Source organism: Triticum aestivum, chromosome 5B (genome assembly GCF_018294505.1).
Source record: "Triticum aestivum cultivar Chinese Spring chromosome 5B, IWGSC CS RefSeq v2.1, whole genome shotgun sequence".
Taxonomy (NCBI): domain Eukaryota; kingdom Viridiplantae; phylum Streptophyta; class Magnoliopsida; order Poales; family Poaceae; genus Triticum; species Triticum aestivum.
The window spans coordinates 27,990,526-28,011,499 of record NC_057807.1 but is presented as its reverse complement, the minus strand read 5'-3'; the positions used below and the strand labels follow the sequence as shown (position 1 = coordinate 28,011,499).

General features: G+C 42.4%; 1 protein-coding gene and 1 long non-coding RNA gene across 2 annotated transcripts; both read right to left on the bottom strand.

Moving 5' to 3' along the window:
* Positions 1–4,062: 4,062 nt before the first annotated feature.
* LOC123110227 (GTPase LSG1-1) lies at positions 4,063–7,925 on the bottom strand. The gene is made up of 7 exons (XM_044530707.1): positions 7,498–7,925; positions 7,299–7,388; positions 7,105–7,191; positions 6,664–6,757; positions 6,282–6,338; positions 5,641–5,720; positions 4,063–5,553 (listed from the first exon to the last, which is right to left on the bottom strand). The coding sequence occupies exons 1-7, from the start codon at positions 7,764–7,766 to the stop codon at positions 4,413–4,415; spliced, it is 1,818 nt and encodes a 605-aa protein (XP_044386642.1). The 5' UTR covers positions 7,767–7,925; the 3' UTR covers positions 4,063–4,412.
* An 8,212-nt stretch (positions 7,926–16,137) lies between these two features.
* Positions 16,138–18,731, bottom strand: LOC123115521 (uncharacterized). Its single transcript, XR_006456649.1, has 3 exons — positions 18,683–18,731; positions 16,568–16,828; positions 16,138–16,482 (listed from the first exon to the last, which is right to left on the bottom strand). It is a non-coding gene; the product is annotated as an uncharacterized lncRNA (long non-coding RNA).
* Between the last annotated feature and the right edge of the window lie 2,243 nt (positions 18,732–20,974).

Below are 20,974 nucleotides of genomic sequence, written 5' to 3'. Positions count from 1 at the left end.
TCACCCAACTCAAGGGAGCAGTTATGGAAGTTGGGTATCTTCTCAAATGTATTCTTGTGGTTCTTGTTTTCTTTGGCCTTGTTTTACTAGTCAAAATGTAATGATGTATTGTCATGTATCAAAAATGAATGATAAAAAAATTTGAAGGACTTGCAAAGAAATGTGCACACGGACAAGATGCGGCCGGGATGCGTCCGCGCGCTGGGCACACGGTCACCGCATCCCAGAAACTGCCCGGACACGACCCCATTGCCCTACCCAAACGGACAGAACCAGACAAAACGGACGTCCGTTTGGGGTCGCGCGGTGGAGTTGGCCTCACAATTCGCATATCCGAGACTAGGGGGTAGGGACCGGACGGGGAGTTTTGGCCCCAAGCTCATCTGCACTCACGTTCAGAAAAAAAATCAGAACAAATACTAGAAAAATTCAAAAAAATTCCAAATTTTTTTGGGTGGTAGATAATTTGACGCTTGAGGTCTGCTCCAAAATTCAACTCATTTGAGCATCTGAGCAACTCTCGGCAAAAAAGACAAAATCAGGGTATGTAAAAATGTTTACTGTTCACGCACTGTTTTGACCCGATTTGTCTTTTTTGCCGAGAGCTACTCAGATGTCCGAATAAGTTATAATTTGGAGCGGACCTCACGCGACAAAATTATCTATCACACACAAAAAATTTGGAATTTTTTGAATCTTTCTAGTATTTATTCTGATTTTTTTTCTGAGCGGGAGCAGATGAGCCTGGGCACCGAAGTGAATATCCCGTAGGGACCTTCTTATATTGTCTTTCCAAAGAGTCCACCTTTTATACAGATAAGATTTCTAGTTGTTACAACTAGTTTTCGGGATAGAGTCCAGATCAAATTACCAACCACAATCATATTTTTCTGTTAACGGATTCTACCAGTTATGTCCCCGAAGCACGAACTTGTGAGTAACGCGCCATAATAGAGTGCACAATCCTCTAATTACGTAGATCAACATTAGGGTTGTAATCTAACTATACAATCTTGCTCATTCCAATCATCAGTGTATCCGGGTAGCCTTTTCAATATAAATTGTATATTGTATTCCACTGATAATCGATCAGCTTCCTTAAACATATATTACTTAAGTACATTCCAACAAATAACAATTCCATGCTAAACCTGTAAAGCAATTTCATGTATAAATACATGTATAATTCTATAATGAGGTATTACTAATATTAACAATTCCAAGTAATTTGAATATAGTTGCAGGACACATAATTCCAACATATCTCCCACTTGTCCAAAACAATCATTCAAATATTTGTAAACTCATAGTCTTAACATGCTTACCAAATACATTATGACTAATATGCTTAGTCAAGGGATCAACAACTAGATTAATACTATGTTGAAAATCCAAGGAAATATATAGTGATACCTTCCCTCATTATGTTTCCTTGCGGGAGCGACGCGGGGGCCAAGGGGAGATGCTAACTAATCTTGACCTGGAAAGTCCTAATTAGCTCCTGTTTTCATTATTCGTGTTTCTTGTGACTGACCATGACGACTTTCCAAGAAATATATGTCAAGTTTCAACGTTCAAACTTAGCCACGTTTTCTTTCTGCCTACGACAGACACAAGACAAAAAGAAAAGAAAAAACACTTAAAGTTTTATCTATGAAACTTCACACATGCGAGCGAGGAAATCGCAATGTTCGTATGCAAAATCACAGGTTTCGATGTTCAAACTTAAAACTTACCGCGTCCTCTTTGCATGATTCTATTACTTCTCAAATCGCGAGGCTAAACGAATCCATCCTCTTTGCATATCTGTTATGTAAACGCATCGAACATGTAAAACATCCATAACAATATATTTTAAAACATCCATATCTTCCGCCTTAGCTAATTTAAAACATCCATATCTTTTAAACCATATATTTCTTTTTGAAACTTTTTTTATATTTGAACTCCTTGTGCCAAATCTTTTAAAGTGAGATCAATCTTGGATATATTTTGAGCACGTTCAAATTCGACCTATATTTCACATGTCAAAATAATCAGTTTCACAATGATACATTACAATTTCACTTTCATAGTGACTGTTACACAGTCCAAAACCTACATTTCACTTTTCACTAGCTTGCTTCACAAAAGAAAACACCTATTTAAATTGCACATTTTTCAAGTAACATATTTTACTCTTTTGAACTAAACTACTACACATGTTCAAATAATCAGTTTCACAAACTATACAATATAATTTCACTTTCTATAGTTACTCTTCCATAATTCCAAACCTACATTTCACTTTTTACTACCTTGTTTCACAAAAAATAAATGACATATATTTCAATTGCACAATTTTCAAATAACCTATTTCACTCTTTTGAAATAAATTATTACACATTTCCAAAAAAAATCAATTTCACAATGATACATTGCAATTTCACTTTCTATATTTATTGTTTCACAATTCAGAACCTACATTTCACTTTCCACTAGTTTGCTTCACAAAAATCACATCTATTTCAATTGCACATTTTTGAGAATGATATATTTCACTCTTTTGAAATAAACCATTACACATTTTGAAATAACCAGCTTCACAAGTTGACATTTCAGTTTCATATTTGGGTAAAAAAGTTTTCTGTGAAATAATTTGGTTCACATATTTCTATTGAAATATGAGTTTTCATAATTTTCTAGTGAAATGGGTTTGTTACACATATGAAATGTGAAACATTGAAATTTGAACGTGTTTGAAATGTATCCAGGATTGGTCTAGTTCTAAAGGTCTTAGAGTCTGGAATTCAAATATATGAAGTACTTAAAAAATGAACTTATAGTTTAAATGATATGGACGGTTTAATTTAGCTAAGGTGAAATACAAGGGTGGATTTATGTGTGAGCGAAGGGAGTGAGTGGGCTGTCACATGCTGCCATGCCTGTCATATCACTGACAAAGGTGGGGGCTACTAGTTGTATTTGATGAAGTATATCTCTGGTACAGCAAAAAGGTGAGAATGGAATATTCACAGCGGCACGAATCTGAATGCATGCATGAACGATGGATTGGTTACCGGTACATGACGGAACTGCTCAAAATGACTTTGCGTGCCATGGGGCGCATGCGTCGGCGATTGGGAGCGCGAGAATGGAAGGGTGGGTGTTGGGCTGTTGGGGTTCAAATTCAATGGGCGGCGCCGCTTCGTTTAAATGACTGATTAAATGTACGTACGAGAGAAGATCAAATGACTGATAAAATGCATTTGAATGAGAGAAAGTGTTAGGAGAGGTGACTGAGTTGAAACTGAATGACAAAATGAAATTTGAATGAGAGAATGCATTTTCAAGTTTTTTTCTCTCTCTTGGTGTAACTTTTACCTTCATAGTGAAACTTGAAATGCTGAATCTACACAAACCAATTTGCAGGAGCCAAGAGGTACGTACTCCAGAGTTTGCAGGAATCATTCATTCAGTGAATGGAAAGGGGCTGGTAGCCCTCTGGCTCCAAAAAATATACTGTAGTTCACAGAAAAATGTGAAAATCCATGCGCACAATGTCATTCCACTACGTACATGTGATGAAATATAGTCCAGTTTAGCTACATTTTCAGTCAGCTGACTTTTCGAGTTCAGGTCAGTCGATTTTTGAATGATGGAAGGAGAAGGAGAAGGAAGGCCTCGCCGGAGAGAAGGAATGGGCTCACCGTCATCACCCCACTATCTATCTTAAGGTTCGGGGCGGGGGCGGTGGTAGCCGGCGGTGGTGACCGGAGAAAAAGCTCGGTGTGAGGGATGGCCGGGGTGGCGGAAGACCGGTGGTGGGGGGATGGTTTAGGGGAGGGCGGGGCGGCGAGGCGGGGGCCAGCGGTTAGGGCTGGGCTGAATGGGCAGGTGAGCAAGAGGAAGAAGAGATGGAAGGTTGAAGATGAACAGTGTCGGTTGGATCTTGGTCTAACGGTTGAAAGAGGAGGAGAATCGACTGACCCTTTCTCGGATTTCAGTCAACTGTCGCCTAGCCGCTCCCGATATAGTCAGTACTCGAATAACGGTTAGCAGCCTCATCAAAACTCAAAAGAGTGCTTCAAGATGATCTTCGCATATGTATAGTTATATGTCCATTGTTGAAAAATTACAAAATGCCATGCGTATCACAAGTCACAACCCATGTTATATTCACAACAGCAATAGAATCTTTTTGACATGCCAAACATGAGTAATCTCTCCATGTTCGGACACATTATCAGGAAATCATCTTCACGTCAGTATCTCATCCATCTACCAGAGCAGATTCAGTAATCGGCACACAGCCAGAAGAAGCAGCTATATTATGTGTAGATATACTTCTTGACCTTTTTGCATTCAACATCCATCTTCCCGGCAGCAGCAACGGTGACGTGCGGTTGTTTAGGATGCTAGGGACGCTGGCACTAAACATTTCCGCTCACGCTGACCGTGGGAGTACTGACGGTGGGCTTCTGGAAGTCCCTTACCACCGCCGTCCCATCGCTGCCATCGTTGCTAGCCCTCCAGGACCGGTCCTTCTTCCGCTGGGGTTTCCTGTGCTGCTTCTGTGATGCCTGGTGCTGCTTCTTCTTTCCAGTGACATTGGATCCTTCGGTGGCGGCCAAGTCGAAAGACTCGAGGTCACTCAAGAGCAGCCTCATGTCTGGACCTCCTGTTCTACCATCCTGTTCATCGGAGTCCTCACTGCCAGATTCGTCAGCTGCTGAAGCAGTCGGGCCTTCTGCTGCTGCTGCAACGGTAGATTCTCTTGCTTCTACTTCATCATCCGTGACAACACCAGGAGGGAGTTCATAGTGCGGGATTTTGCCGTCGATGTAGTCCTTGAGTATCTGCCTAGCAGCCCTGGTCTCGTCAGGCAGCCCGCCATGGCTGACATGGCCCCGAGACGCGCAGTATGCCCGCAACAGCTCGGCTGCAGTCGGTGCCCGGGATTGTGATTCGTATGGCTTTGGCTTCGGCAAGGTGATTTTGTAAATCTGCTCCAGGACGTCTCTTGGGACACGATCTGCCACCACTTGTATGGCTTCCCTGTGCTTTGTCATCCGATCGATCGGCAAGACACCGCATGACACCATCTCATGCCTCGAGCTTGAGAATGAAGGGAAGACCAGACCAGGACAATCACACAGCATGAGCTCTTCAGAGATTATCAATGTCTGGAAATGTTTCGTCTTACCGGGTGTGTGAGTGACACCGGTCTTCTTCTCGCCAACTAAAGCATTTATCGTGGAACTCTTCCCGACGTTTGGATAACCAACAAATCCAGCAACTACATGTTTAGCCACTGATGGAACAGAATCGGTAGAACTTGCTTCTTGTTCCCCTTTACTAGCTGACGTCCTTCTTTGTGCTGCGATAGATTTCGCTTCAGCTTGCAACCTCATCAAAAGCTCTTCCCTGCCATATATCTTGGTATCCATATCAGGTGAAGCAGAATTTTCTTCACCACTCGACATCTTTCCTTCTAATGTGGCAGTAGCAGCTTTAGCAGACCAGAAAACATGAAGAATATCGTGCTCCTTGAAATAATCTGCCCATATTTTTCTGTATTTGGGCCAAATTTACAAGGACGTCATTTCATAGTCATGCTATATAGTACAACAAATTAATCACAATGGACAAGGTGCAGACCTGATATTTAAAGGTAGTAGATCAGCCTTGTTGACAAGGAGCATTGTTCTCTTGTGTTCGTCAAGTTCCTTTGCATATACCTAGTACATATAAGACTCATCAGATCAAGAAAAGGCTGCAGAATCCGCAACAGAACACATTAGGTACAACAAATGATTTTGTTGTCAACACATGTACCTATCATGAATGCACAACAGTATTTTACTTTTGTAGCAGAGAACATGGAAAGTTCATCTTAATATGGAGAAAAGAAAAACAAGACTGAGATCACAGATCATGCTAGCAAGATAATTCTAATAGAGAAGATCTATGAGAAGGTCGCATTATGTATGTTTGCTCATGATAGACAGAAAACCAGGATTTGCTTCAGCCACAGATACAGGAAACAAGCACATTCTAATAATATAGCTGTTGCAAGCTTCCAACTTGCAAATACTTGCACCAGAAGATTAATAAGCATGTAGTCTCCGAATGAGAATTCATGAACAGCTCTTCTGGACCAATGTTGCTACTATTGGCTTCCATGCACAAAACTGGACACTGGACAAACTTAAACCAGGGACAAGCTGCAATCATTTTGCTATGCGTGGTAAATATTCCTTGAGTTAACCAAGTTACTACAGGAACAAGATAAGAAGTACCTCAAGGTCAGGACATCGGTAGAATAAGGGATCTCGAGCATCAACTACCATGACCAGCTTCATGGAAGACAGAAAACAATAGTCAGTACTTCTGCATGATATTCCTTATGTGTTGCTTATCTTCAGTCAAGGTACAGTAATAGGATTGAGCACAACAGAGTAGCATATTTACAGGATAGGATATACAGTAGTAAGAGTACGCGTTATATTAATTCAGCGTCATTACTTAGCACAGAAAGAGCATGTGTGACCTTACAAATGCATCCGCTACTCATTTCTTAGAGAATATAACACAGCAGATGGGGTCAAACAAAAAAATATTGTGCTAACACCTAACAGGATTTATGGGTGACAATGGCAGCGAAAGTGGAGCATTACTCACCAAATCACTGCGTTCAATTACTCTCCAGAGCTGTCTCCAGATGTCAATGTTCTTCTCGAAAGGTGTAAGGACAAGCTTATCATTCTCTTCCAATCTACGTACAAGAATTAATCAGAGCATTTTAGTATGTCAAATGGCACAATAAGACACAGCAAGCACCACATTTGTAAGAAAAATGACTGCCACAACATACGCAGAAGATGTACACTGATGCTCACGCACGCAATCCATGAGAAGAATCCATGACACAAATGCTCAAAACATGGTGCTACTACTACCAAATACCATTATGTGTTCCATACAAAAATCAATGGTACAGGCGTACGGCTAATAAGATAAGCTGAGATTATCAGTCCTACAACATGCATTTTGCAACCGAATTCTCTTCAAACTAGAAAGTTCCGAATCACAAATTAAGTAAAAACACAGCTCGGCACCAACCTCGCAAGATTCCTCCGCCACTCAAGGAACGCCTGCCGCTCGCTCGTGTCGAGCTCCTCCGCGGTCATCCGATTAGTCCACGGCGGACTGCAATCACGGGGCCACACACACACACACAGTCAGATCAAAACCACAACCCCTAATGAACTCAAAACAACAGAACAAGTAAAGCAAGAGCAATCAGGGGCACTCACCGCCTTGGAACCCCCAGGCTGTTGGCGTGCAGCGCCTCTTGCTCCTTCCGAAGCCTTCGCCTCTCCTCGGCTGTCTCCCCCGTCGCATCCCTGCGCCCCAATCAATCCAACCGTTTCAGACCAAACACCATTTCCAACCAATACAGCCCGGAACCGACGAACATGTCTCGCTGGAGGGAGGACAGGTCAGGCGGCTTACAGGTCGATGATGAGGTTGGAGGAGGAGGCGGAGGCGGCGGCGGCGAGGGCGGAATGGAGGCGGTCCTCCTCGGCGGCGCGCTGGAGGACGGCGTCGATCTCGCTGACGTCGATGACCGACTCGAGGGGCGGCGCGCGGCGGCGGGAGGAGGAGGCGAGCGCCTCGCCCCGCTCCTTGGCGGCGGCCGCCGCCCTGTTCTGCTGCCGTATGAGCGCGCGGCCCAGGTCCTCCGCCCCCTTCCCCCCGCCCTTCTTCCCGCGGCTCGCCATCGCGTGGAGACAAGGGACGCCGGCCCTGGCCCAGGAACCGTCGGGGATATCGGCCGGCGGCGAGGAGCTTGGAGGCGGAGCGCTGGGCGGGGCTAGGGTTTTAGCGAGGAGGAGGGGGGAGGAAGAGGAGGCGTGCTGGAGGAAGAGGACGATGCGACGAAGAGGAGAAAAGGTGTGGCAAAGGGGAGACATGGAGTTCGTTTTCTCCTGTGGGTGAGCCTCTGACGTCGGGACCCCACCTGACAGAGGGCGTATGCGCTGACGCAGCCCACAAGCCAGTTTCAAACAGTACTACTCCCTCCGCCCGAAAATACTTGTGATCAAAATGGACAAAAAAGATGTATTTATAACTAAAATACATTTATATACATTTTTTTATTCATTTTGATGACAAATATTTTCGGACGGAGGGACTACTATATTTCAGATCCTCTTTCCACACAAATTCCAGCTGTAAAGATGGTAGAAATGAAAAATAAAGGACCCTGATAAGTGTCATATCTGGCATGAAACAATTTCACCCTAATAACTTTTTATGGCAACTTTTTAAAGAGGATTGCAACTTTAGTAGTGAGAGCATCTTACACAGGCGCGCGGTTGCGAGACACGCTATTTTTTTCCAGCACATAAATAGTGTTTTAGCGCGCGCATGAGGGTTTTTGCTTTAGCATAATTCAAGCCCCACGCCACAAGCTAGTTCATACGATGCAAATAAAACTAGATAACTAGATATAAAACGGTGCAAATAAAACTAGATAATAAAACTACTCCTCATCCTCCTCGGTGGTGTAGTCCGACGACGTAAACGCATCGACCCATTGAGGATCGTCCTTGTCCCAGGTCGACGCAGGTCTCACCTTGCACTGAGCTTCCGCCAGTTCCTTCCACGCACGCTTGTCCGTCCGACGCGCGGCTAGCTTTGCCCACCTCTGCGGCCAGAACTCGTTCTCGGCGATGACATCATGTGGGAAGCGGTCGCGCCACACCACCATGGCGTGCTCATTTGCCTCGATGATGAGGAGGCGGCGCTCCCGCCTCCGCTGGAGGCGGCGATCCTCCTCGATGATTCGTGGGGGAGGCGCGAGTTCCTGCGCCTGCTCGCGCGTCCGCACGTCAGAGAACTTCATCTGCGCCCGTGGCCTCCCGACGCGCCATGTCACCGCATCGTATGTGCAGGCAACCTCGTCGGCAGTTTCAAACGTTCCGAGCCCAAGGCATGTATCGCCGGAGCGGATCTCCACGTACACGCCAGAGGGGCGGAGGCAGACGCCTCGGAAGCCCGAGCTGCTCCGGGTGCGCGGCGGCATGGCGGGGCGCTGGAAGAGGCGGGGGAGAAGGCGCGGCGGCGGCGGTGCTGGAAGAGGCGGGGGAGAAGGCGCGGCGGGAGGGAGCGATGGGCATCGAAAGAGGCAAGGAAGAAGGCGCGGCGAGAGAGAAAGGGTGGCAGTTGGCAGATGCACGCGCTCGGCTTTTAACCGCGCTGGATGACGTGCGGCGATGCTGCTTTTTCCCTTACGCGCGCCGATTTTTTTCACGCGCCGGCTGGAGCACGCCAAACGACCTCCCGCGCGCCAAATTGTTGTTTTTTCAGCGCTCTGGTAATCTAGCGCGCCCTGTTGAGATGCTCTGAAGCATGACAACTTTCTGTTTGGATGGCATGTTTGAGTTTTTAGGATTTGTTTCTTTTTCAGATGGCAATTTCGTGTAAAAAACGTCAGAGTGGTATTACTTCGTGCCACACGTGTGGCATTTATCATTTGAGGGAAAAAGCAACATAGAAACAACAGAGACAGTTCTACTCTCTCCGTCATAATATAAGAGTGTCAAAAGACGCAAGGAGTAACAACCAGCAAGTTTCATATATACTCATGAATATGTTAGAAAAAGATATTGGAGTGAATGCTGAAAACCCTAACAGTGTGTTTTATCTATAAAACCATAACTTTAAAGCAATCAAGAAAATGTGTGTTATCTATGTAAATCAATATATACACAATGTTGCAGCATCTATAATGTCAGGAAGATATGGATCTTAAGCAATAAACGTCGCTTGCATATACCTACGTAGATACACTGGATACAATGTGAAGAAAACACGTTAATGCTCCAAGGGTACACAAACAAGTCAGCAAAAATATATTGGAGAAGATATAACATTAAAGCTGTCTAGAAACGTTATTACATACAAAATATCATTGTCCACGATGTAATGTAGAAATATATAGATCTTGAGCGATAAAAAATAGGTTGCAACTTTAGGATATGGACATCAATGTCATAGATATAAGGGGAATGAGCCTTAAAGAAAGGAAATTTTCAGAGCCTTTTTTATCCCTGTATTACTATTTGTAGTTTTCTTACCATGTGTGTTTTTTCCTGTTGGATCGTTAAGCATTGAATTGAAATGTTTGACACATTGTGCAATTAAGCAATATTTTCTATGTTTTCACATGGGGCCTTGGGGTATTTTTTTGGGTAGAGTTATACGCGGTAAGGGCTTTTATACTCACGGAAATATATTTTTGACCCGGGGTTTGCCCGTTCCTGGTTGGGCCACTAAAGCCAAGCAAATACAGTGTAATGTTATATTATAATGTAACACTTGTACAATCAACTAAAATTTATTATTTTATACAAAATGATGGTTGACATGTGTATAAGTGCTTCTATTAGGTGGGATCTATCTTAAGACTCAGACATGGTCTTAAAGACTATTATATTTTCTCGGTTTTCTGTTGAAAGGAACATTTTGAGTGTTTTATTTTGTACGAGGCGTGTCAGGTTTTAAATTATACTTTAAATTTAAGAAAGGGAAATGGTACAAAGGACCTACTAAAAAATTCTTCCTAATGATTAAAAATCTACAAACATCTTAGGAAATTTGCACCATCCAAAGAAGAGCAAAGGTTTCTAATTTTGCATGCGACACTTCCAATCAAATTCATGTAAAATAATTCCATTTAAAACACTAAATTTGTAAACCTGAGAATTCATCGAATACAGTTTCGATATGTTGTCAATACAGTTTCTCCGTCCATCTTTCTTTGCCACAAAATATACCTACAGTGGTAATTAATTAAACTACAAAAAATTCAAAAATAAAGTACTACTATTGGCTTCTGCAGCATACATGAGATTCTGCAACTAACTGAAATTTCATAAAACCAAATGTATAAATGCAAACTTACTGCAAATATAACACCTCTGTCTCATCAAAATAAGAAACAATCATCACCTATATGTGCCATAGCACGGGGAGATCAGCCACAAAACACACCCACCTATCTGAATAAATTCATAGTTTTCGTATAAACATAGAAATAAATAGATCCACACAATCATTCATTATCAAGCACAACAAAGTCCATAACCAGAGTCTCATCAGTGGCACACCTGCATGTGTATCATTCTTCTGAGCAACATCCTTTTAGCAACAAGACGAGCTCGTTGTAGGAGTCATCTTCGACAATATGTTGCTCGAGGATGTTCATGAACTGCAATAGAGTGGAGAATGCAGTATCCTGGAGGTGAGTGATGTTGCCATGGCACCACACAACCTCAGTCAAGTACCTTTCATCGTTCATGATTGTTAGGAGGGTAGTGAAGTTAGGTGGTTGGAGGTTCAGGATCCCGTGGCAGGGGTTTATTTCATTCCATGAGAAGCATACACTAGTGCTTGTCTGCCTTTAAGATAATCGTAAAATCCTAAAGTAATAGCTCGGTGGTACAAAGATTCAAGATGCATTCTAAATGGTATAGTAGGTTCATTTTTTTGTTAAGCTAGCTATTGTCAAATGCATTTGAATATAATTGTTATTTCTTGTAAGTGAACAAGATGAATTTACCTGGCCACGACTAATGTCACAACCCTGATAGGCTTGTGGTCCATCACCTAGATCCCAATGCCACAAACCATGTGTATTATCAATAAAAATATTCAAGTGAACTAAGACCAAAAGGTTGCGACAGATAACTGAAACCCCTTTAACCAGTATAACAAAAAAAATCTAGGACTTTTTATACTAGCAAGATCTGTCGAATCCCTTCAACCAAACTAATAGCGGGTTTCATAGAGAACTAAACATCGGTTTGGTTGAAGGGATTCGATAGATCTTTCTAGTTTAATAAGTCCTATTTTTTTGTTATACTGGTTAAAGGGGTATAAATTATCTGTGGCAACCTTTTGGTCTTAGTTCACTTGAATATTTTTATTGATAATACACATGGTTTGTGGCATAGGGATCCAGGCGATGAACCACAAGCCTCTATGGGTTGTGACATCAATCGTGGCCAGGTAAATTCTCCTTGTTTACATACAAGAAACAACAACTACAATCAAATGCATTTGACAATAGCTAGCTTAACAAAATAAATTTGAACCTAGTTTACCATTTAGAATACATTTTGAATCTCTATACCACCGAGCTAATACTTTTACATTTTATGATTATCTTAAACACAGACAAACACTGTCTGCTTCTCGTGGAATGAGATAAACCCCTACGACCGGATCCTAAACCTCCAACCACCTGACTTCACTACCCTCCTAACCATCATGAACGGTGAAGGGTAGTTGACTGATGTTGTCGAGCACACTGGTAGCATCGCTTACCCCCGAGATATTGCATTCTGCACTCTATTGCAGTTCATGAACAACCTCGAGCAACATACCGTCAAAGACGACCCCTACGACGAGATCGTTGTGTTGCTAAAAGATGTTGGTCAAAAGAATGGTACACATGTAGGTGCCACTGATGAGACTCTGGTTATGAACTTTCTTGTGCTTTATAATGAATGACTGTGTGGATGTGGGTTATTTCTATGTTTATACGAAAACTATGCATTTTATTCAGATAGGTGGGTGTGTTTTGGAGCTGATCTCCCCGTGTTGTGGGGCTGGTAGGTGGTGTTGTATTTACAGTGATTTTCATCTGTATATTTGGTTTTATGGAATTTCAATTAGTTGTAGAATCTCAGGTATATTACAAAAGCCAATAATAGTACTTTGTTTTTTGAATTTTCTATAATTGAATTATTTGGCATGTTAGGTATATTTTGTGGCAAAGAAAGCTGGATGGAGAGATTGTAGTGGTAACTTATCAAAAGTGTATTCCATAAATTCTCAAATTTAAAATTTGAGATAGTTTTAAATGGAATAATTTTACATGAATTTGATTGGAAGTTTGACATGCAAATTAGAAACCTTTGCACCATTTTGGATGGTGGAAATCTCCTAAGATGTTAGTATAATTTAATCTTGAGAAATAATTTTATAGTAGGTCCTTTATGGCACTTCCCATGCCTAAATTTAAAGTAGAATTTAAAACATGACACACCTCAGACGGAATAAAGCACTCAAAATGTTACTTTCAACAAAAAACCTAGAAACTATAGCAATCACTAAGACCATGTCCGATTCTTAAGATAGAGCCCACCTAACAGAAACACTTGTACATGCGAACCATCATTTTCTGTAAAATAGTAAATTTTAGTTGATTGTACAAGTGTTGTGTTATTATATATCACATTGTATTTGCTTAGCTTTCGATGGCCGAGCCAGGAACGTCAAAATATATTTCTATGAGTATGAAAACCCTTACCATGTATAACTACCCAAAAAACACCCCAAGACTTCATGTGAAAACGTACAAATCATTGCTTAACCGCACAATAAATCAAACATTTTAACTTAATGTTTAACGATACAAAAAAGATAAAACATGAGACAAACTACAAATAGCAATACAGGTATGAAAAAGACTCTAAGAGTTCCTTTCTTTTAAGGAGCATTCATGTTATATCTATAATATTTAGGTCTAGATCCTTGAGCTACAACCTAAATTTATCGCTCAAGATCTATATATTTCTACATCATAGATGCTCGGCACATCATGGACAATGATATTTCTTTAAGTACTAACATTTCAAGAGTAGCTTTAATGTTATGCCTTCATTGGTAGGATTTTCAACATTCACTCCAATTAATTTTTCCAATCTTACTCGTGTATCCTTATAGCATTAGCGTGTTTTCTTGACATTGTATCAAGTCTATCTATGTATTTGTCTAAAGCTTCAAGTTGCATTTATTTCTTATGATCCATACTTTTTTTTATATTAGAGATGCTGTCATATTGTGTGTATATTGATTTGTATAGATGACACACATTTTTGAGATTGCTTTCAAGTTATGTCTTCGCTGGTAGGGTTTTCATAATTGTGCCGGTTTTTTTTTCATTTCTACGATTTTACAACAAGAGTTTGTGCGGAAAATGATTTTAAGTGTTTGAGACTAGCTAGTGGGCTATGTCAGTGCACATGCCCTCTGCCAGGTGGGCCCTCACTGTCAGAGGCTCGCCCACATGAGAAAACAAACTCGATGTCGAGAACGTATCATGTGAAACTGGAAAATCTATGCACCTAGTTAACCACGTGATTTTGAGCCATTGGATGGAAATCTGAGGAATGTGGTCGTGCTAGAAGATGGATTGTTGGCATATTTGAAAATTTGTCCTTCTGTTTTTTGAATTCAATCCACACACCACATCTTACTTTCCCATCCATAAATATATTTGTTTAATTTTTTGTTCTAGACATAAAATGGGTTATATATTTTTAACAAAATGTCTGATTTTGGATGCGTTTTGGCTATAATATTTGTTTCGACAAGATCTTTGAAACAAGACCAATACTGATTAATATCTTTTGTTTCACTTGGAACTTATGAATGTCACGGTCAAGTCTCAAAATAATAACAATAATATCCAACATTAGCCGAACATCTCATAAAAACAAAGATGATGCTCAAAACAAATCTAAATTAGGATATAAGGTTCAACATATATGGTCATTCATATGTTTGAAGAAAGAAATTACAAATATGATGAGAGGAGAAAATGGTGGAGTGTGGGTTGATTTTTATAATGCATGAGGGTTTTGTTGCTAATGTGCCAACAATCCATTTCTCAGCTAGCTTACATCCGTTAGATATCCATTCAAAGGTCCAAAGTACCTTGGTGCACCCGGAGCACATATTCCTTCACTGCATTTGATATGTTCACACTACACCCACTTGTGCATGTACACAACATTCTCCACATAAAATTTTGTAAGATTTCATAAAATATGTGACTATAAAATTTGTTGTCAAGCTTATATATGGGAGACCTTCAATGTCTATAGTGACGTTGTTATGGTAGCGGAGGGATTATAAGACATAAATAGCATATTATAGATAATATAACATGCACACCTAGGTATCTAATTTACTAAGCCAAATCCATGCACCACTACGTGCACCACTACGTCAAAGAGATTTGGTGAAATCCCTAGAATATGATTTTACTATAATACATTTATATGTTACTTATAAAAGTCATCAAGATGGTAATTTCTTCTTTTTTGGGGCGGATCATGATAATTTCTACAACAGTGATAGAGAAAGTTATGAAAGATTATCTCACATCTATGTTGTTTTCTGTTCTTAGATGAACATCAAGGAACATGGGGTTGTGGCTCAGGTAAATGCAGAAGAACACAAAGCATTGGCTCCAGGGATTTGTATTGACACCAGAAAATGTTTAATTAGGTAAGGAATACTAAGATAAAATTATGTTTTACTTCAATTTCTGTAACTATTTGATATCCTAGAGTCCATCTTTCACTATCATAAGTACATGTGCAGTTTGGCTCTAGAAAGTCTGAATTATCTATAGTATACCATATTATATTTGTATAAAAAATATAGCTAAGTAACAAGAACAATATCTGCTAGTCCTATTCCAAATTCCAGCTATAACTCGGTATAAATTGTTGCATTCCAAGAAACCATTGGATGAACTTGAAAAAAGAAATGCAACAGATGCCACGTCAAGCACCAACATATTTCTTTTTTACATAGTTCTGATAATTCCATATTATCGCTAATGGTAAACATAGAAAAGGTTCCATATCAAACCGGATGATGGCACTATCGTCGGTGAGAACCGACTTAATTAAAATCTACATTAGTAATTTTATAAATTGCTTTTTAGTTCCCCTGTCTCCGACTATCCCCTACTTGATCAGAATGTCAGAGGTAACAACCCTTAGCTATCGATGGAGAAGAATGCCATCCTACAAGCCCCATTTTCTTACAAAGAAGTTTGTGAAGCTATCTCATAGATGGAACAGAATAAAGCGTCGGCACCAAATAGGTTTGACGAGGAGTTCTATCAGTGCTTCTTGCGAGTCGTAGAAAAGGATTTTGTGTGTATGTTTGTTGAATTATACAATGGGGATTTGGCTTTGTATAATTTCAATTTTTTGTATTATTTCCATTCTTCTAAAGCGGTAGCTAATTGGACGGTGATCGCTCACAATGTGGATAGAACGACACAAACGACGTTCATGCCAGGGCGACACATCCTGGAGGGGATTGTTGTATTACATGAAAGGATCCATACGTTGCGATCGACGAAACTTGACCGAGCTATCTTCAAAGTAGATTTTGGAAAGGCCTATAACAAATTTAAATGGCCATTCTTGCAACAATATATGCATATGAAAGGCTTTCCAACAAAATGGCGTCAATGGATTGACTCATTTGTTTCAAGGGTGGAGACTCCTCCTTCTATTTCCTCTTCACATTGCCCTCTAATCCTTCTCAACGAGGTCAAAGGCCAAATGCTTTCCCCGTCACCCTCGGCAGTTGTTTGTACCTTTCCTGGGCTATCCCATGCTACAACATACAAACGAGCAATGATTTAATGCTCAATATTATATGCAATATGGCATTTAAAAAGACGACAAGAGTGCTCACATACTTGTTAATGGTAACACTACCAGGAGATGGGTTCCTTACTTGCTCCAAATACCTTCCTTGATGGTTAGAACTCTCTTTTGGTCACTTCCAATACTTTATACTAGTTTGACCATTCTTGGCAACCGCATCCAGAGTGGTATCATGCCATGCCAACAAAACAGAAGGTCTTCTTCATTGATGTAGTTTGAAACCGGAGATGCTTTCTTTGTAGAAGATTAGGAGGCATGGAATTGATCCAGTTGCGCATCTTTGCTCGCAGTGTCTGACCACTCAGAGTGCTCAACAATATTTAATGAAGAGAGAAGTCTCTACTATTCAAATTATTGGTATCAACTGAATCTTGCGTCATATCCCTCAATAAGGATTCATTATTAACAAGCAATCCTCTGAAATACATAAAAGCAACACTACGCACAAAGATTACATAGCTACCACCATTGTTCTACTAACACCTTGCATTGAAGCAAACAAATGAAAGGACAAAGGAAGGAGGTTTATTTGCCAACTTTGCATATCACCAAATGCTTCAAAGTTCGAAGGCGCCAATGCTTCGACAACTGCTTGAACAAAGTGGGGAGTTGAAATTCACCTTCTTCCTCCATTTTGTATTGTTCTTCGCTATGGTTGGGCAACCAACACAATGTGGTGGCTGTGGGGGAGGTTGGAGGATGGAGTTGATGCTTGACAGCAGAGGGTCTGTAGCCTGTGTGGTTGCATCGTCGATGGAAGATCCAACGAGGTGGTGTCCTCGGCAACGTGATGTTGAGGGGGGTTGCGCTGAATAGTATGGAGGACAAGGATGAGAGGGAAGCGCATGATCCCATGGGAGATCGGAGGAATGGGATGCAGGGGTCGTGTCGGAGTTGATGGTGTCATCAACATGGCATGTGGTCGAACGGAGGTTGTTCTACGAGGAGGTGTGTGAGGTGGCATCACGGGCGGGAAGAGGGGACGGAGGGGAAATGTCGCTCACGCCAAGTAGGTCTTGATTCGGAGTTCCCTCTAAACATATGGCAATGGAGTGGTGGATGGCGACTCTGCTAGAACGGCTTTTTTGGTCAAAGTCGCCATACAGGTTATTATGTTGTTTGGCTTGATATGACAACTCTGCTGGAGTTGTTCTAGTACTGCAAATTTCCTTAAGAAGTATTAGACTAAAAATTGTAAATGAGGAAAGTTTGCTACACATGGAAAGAAGACAAGTAGTGTTTACTATTTCAAGTATGATTACTTCGAAATTTGAACTGAAATGGAAAAAATAACTCCTGGTTTCTTAAAAAAACTACGGAGAAAAACAAACAAACTTAAATGGCCTATGATTAAAATCGAACCCGGAAATTCCCAGTTGGTAATAAGCAGCCTGAGGGCGTCTCTAGTGTAAATCCCTAAAACAGACACTACAATGTCCTTAAACGTGTCCGGACGCTGTCAGCGGACAAGATGTGGAAGGCAACCATCCAAAGCTATTTGCAAATTTCGTGAAAGAAATTGCAGTGGGAGAAAGGAGGAGAGGGCAAGTGGGTGTGTGGTCCCTGTATGCATCACTACTCCTCTTGCTTTTGGAGGAGAGAGGGGAGAACGGAATGCGTGGTAGCGTAGGCACATGATAGCTTTTTGTTGGTTTGGAGGATGTTCGAACTCCCGCATAGCCCCCTGACGCCTCATGGTTGTTTCCAGGATATCGGATTTTAAACATGCGGACTAGTCCGTGGACATACGAGTTCGTATTGAATGGCAAAAGCTATCCAAATATTGTGGTCCGGATATATATGTGGACTTTGAGGATCTGCTTTGGAGATGCTCTTAAGCAACGATATTATCAGTAACCTATACTCTACTCAAGATGGCAAAGATATGTGTGGTCATATTGCAGAATCTTTCCAGTTTACTATAATATAAAATACGGTACTATTTCAATATTCAGTCCACGATATCTCGTGTGGCCGAGCATCAAAGTAAGAATGAGCATTCTGCCTATCGTGGTAGCAAAGAGAAATGTTCTCCGCGGTGCAAGTTTTCTTGCGACATGGAAACTTGGGTACAAGTTTCAGACTTTCAGTTCCCACGCCACATGCTGAAAATCAGTAGATGACTAGAATCAAAGTTTAAGGCAAACCTCATGGGGCATCTGCTCGCATCATTCGCCTCCCCTGGATCGACCTAGCGTCCCATGCATGGCTGCAGCCTGCTGCATGCAAAACAAGTCATCACGATCCACAAAGTGAAGATGAATAACAAAGAGATCCGAACAAAGGTAACTGAAGCTCACCATCGCAAAACATGGATCTGTTTCTCCTCGTGCTCTTTCTCTACCCTGCGTCCAACCAATCCTATTGGTCAAAGTTCATTAGTACAGCACGAGCACCTGATGAAGTGAGGTAGAAGTAGAACTGAACCCTTACAGATCTCGGAGGAAGGCGGCTGGACGAGGAAGGTAACGTATGGGCTGCTGCGGCGTCGGCGGCCGAGGAGAAGCGCCTGCCCGGTGCCTCTCCCTGACGTACGGCCACCGCGCCGCACCAGAGAGATTCGGCATCCGCTTGCATCAAGGTCACTCTGTATCATCCTAGCGTCCCATGGCTGCAGCGTGCCAACAACAGAAATCATCACGGTACACAAAGCGAAGAAGAACATCAAAGGTAAATGGACCATTACCACCGCTGGACCCGGATCTGCTGCTCCTCCTTATCTGCTGGCTGTTCCTCTGCTCCCCGTCTACCTTCTGTCCAACCAATCCGATCGGTCAAAGTTATTCAGTGCAGCACGCGGAAGTAACTCAGTGCAGCACGCGAAGAAATGAGGTGGAATACTTACAGATCTATGAGGAAGAAGGCTGGACGGGAAGATGTTGACGGCGGCGGCGGCGGCGGCCGAGGAGAAGCGCCCGGCGCCTCTCTGTGACCCCATGACGTCTCCCGGCCAGGCGGTCACCATGCTCCGCCGCGGCGCCGGGTTCCAGCGTGCAGCCCAGCCACCAGCCCCTCGCCAGTCGCCAGCGCCAACTCGGGATCCGGAGGGCGGCAGGCCGTAAACCTAGGTGGAATTCTAGCGGGACGGGAGGGATCGCGTCGAATCGAAATTGGAGATCTGGGGTCCTGGCCGGCTGGCCGGCCTCGTGGGTATAGACGGGTGCGACGAACTGTAACGGCTGCCCTCGTCATGGACACGCAAGGCTGGCAATTTGCATCAATTTGGTAGGTAGGCAGAGGCTTTTGGCCATCACACTTCACGCAGTGAACTAGTAATAGACAAGTAATAAATGTACTAGTAGCAAGATTTGCATGCTTATTTTTGTATTCTAAAAAATATAGATCTGCATCAATATGTTGAGTAATGGTGCAATATTTGGTGAATTATTAGTAGGCAAGTAAATTAATCATCCGGCGAAATAATAGGCAAGCAATAAATGCATTAGCAAGATTTTTCTTTGTATGGATGTATTACTAAGATTTGCATCCGTATATTTCTTTAAAAAGTAGATTTGTATCCGTATGTTGTATCAGTATTTGTATTTGCTATCCCCTGGCTCGTGAATTAAATGCACAGGACCACCACTTTCGTTTCATGATTAGCGGAAAACCACTGCTTTACGATTTGTGATATTTCGTGTCGAACCGAAATTCTAACAGTGACAAAAAAAACACAAAGTAAAAAAAGATCTGGTTTTGGCCTGGCCGATCCCGAGCCAGTGAGTAGCGGTGACGGCGCGGCGTTAACGGCCGCCATTTTTTTTCTGTCCTCGGGGCGAAGATGATGGGTCGGGCCAGCGCGTTCGCTTGTTTTCGTTTACTGGATTGGGCTTGTTCGTAAACTGGACTGGCGCATTCGCTCTGCTCATTCGATTCTTTTGAAAAAAAATTAGCGACCGTTCGATCGACTAACTGTGCCCGTTCAGTTTCTCCTTCTTCCAGAAAATCCCAGTCTCCACAGTGCATTCATTCACTCTCCCCTCGCAGATGACCACCTGCCCCTCCATCCAACCCCCCTCTTCTAAGAAACCACAACCACAACAAGAAAACTCCCATCGCGCCATGGCGTTTGGCCTCAGATGGGACTAGGCTCTACATGAGATCTTCGACGACGACCGCACCAATCTCTCCTACGCGCGTGAGGTGAGCACCTGGTACAACAACATTGCAATCTTGAAGAGTCATGCGCGTGCAGTGAGGGCCTACGCCACGCAAGAGGAGAGGTCAAGAATGCTAGACCTCCAACGCCTACTCATCGAGAACTTGGTCTTGGCGATGGAGGAGGCCAGGGATTCCCCGGATCCATTCCAGCGGTCACGCTGGTACATGTACCAGAGCCGCTACCAACTCCGCGTGGACTACAAGATCGATAGGGTGATGCCAGTGCTGCCTGTCGGTCTGATGGAAATGGAGCCGCTGCAGATGGAGCAACAGGAGGT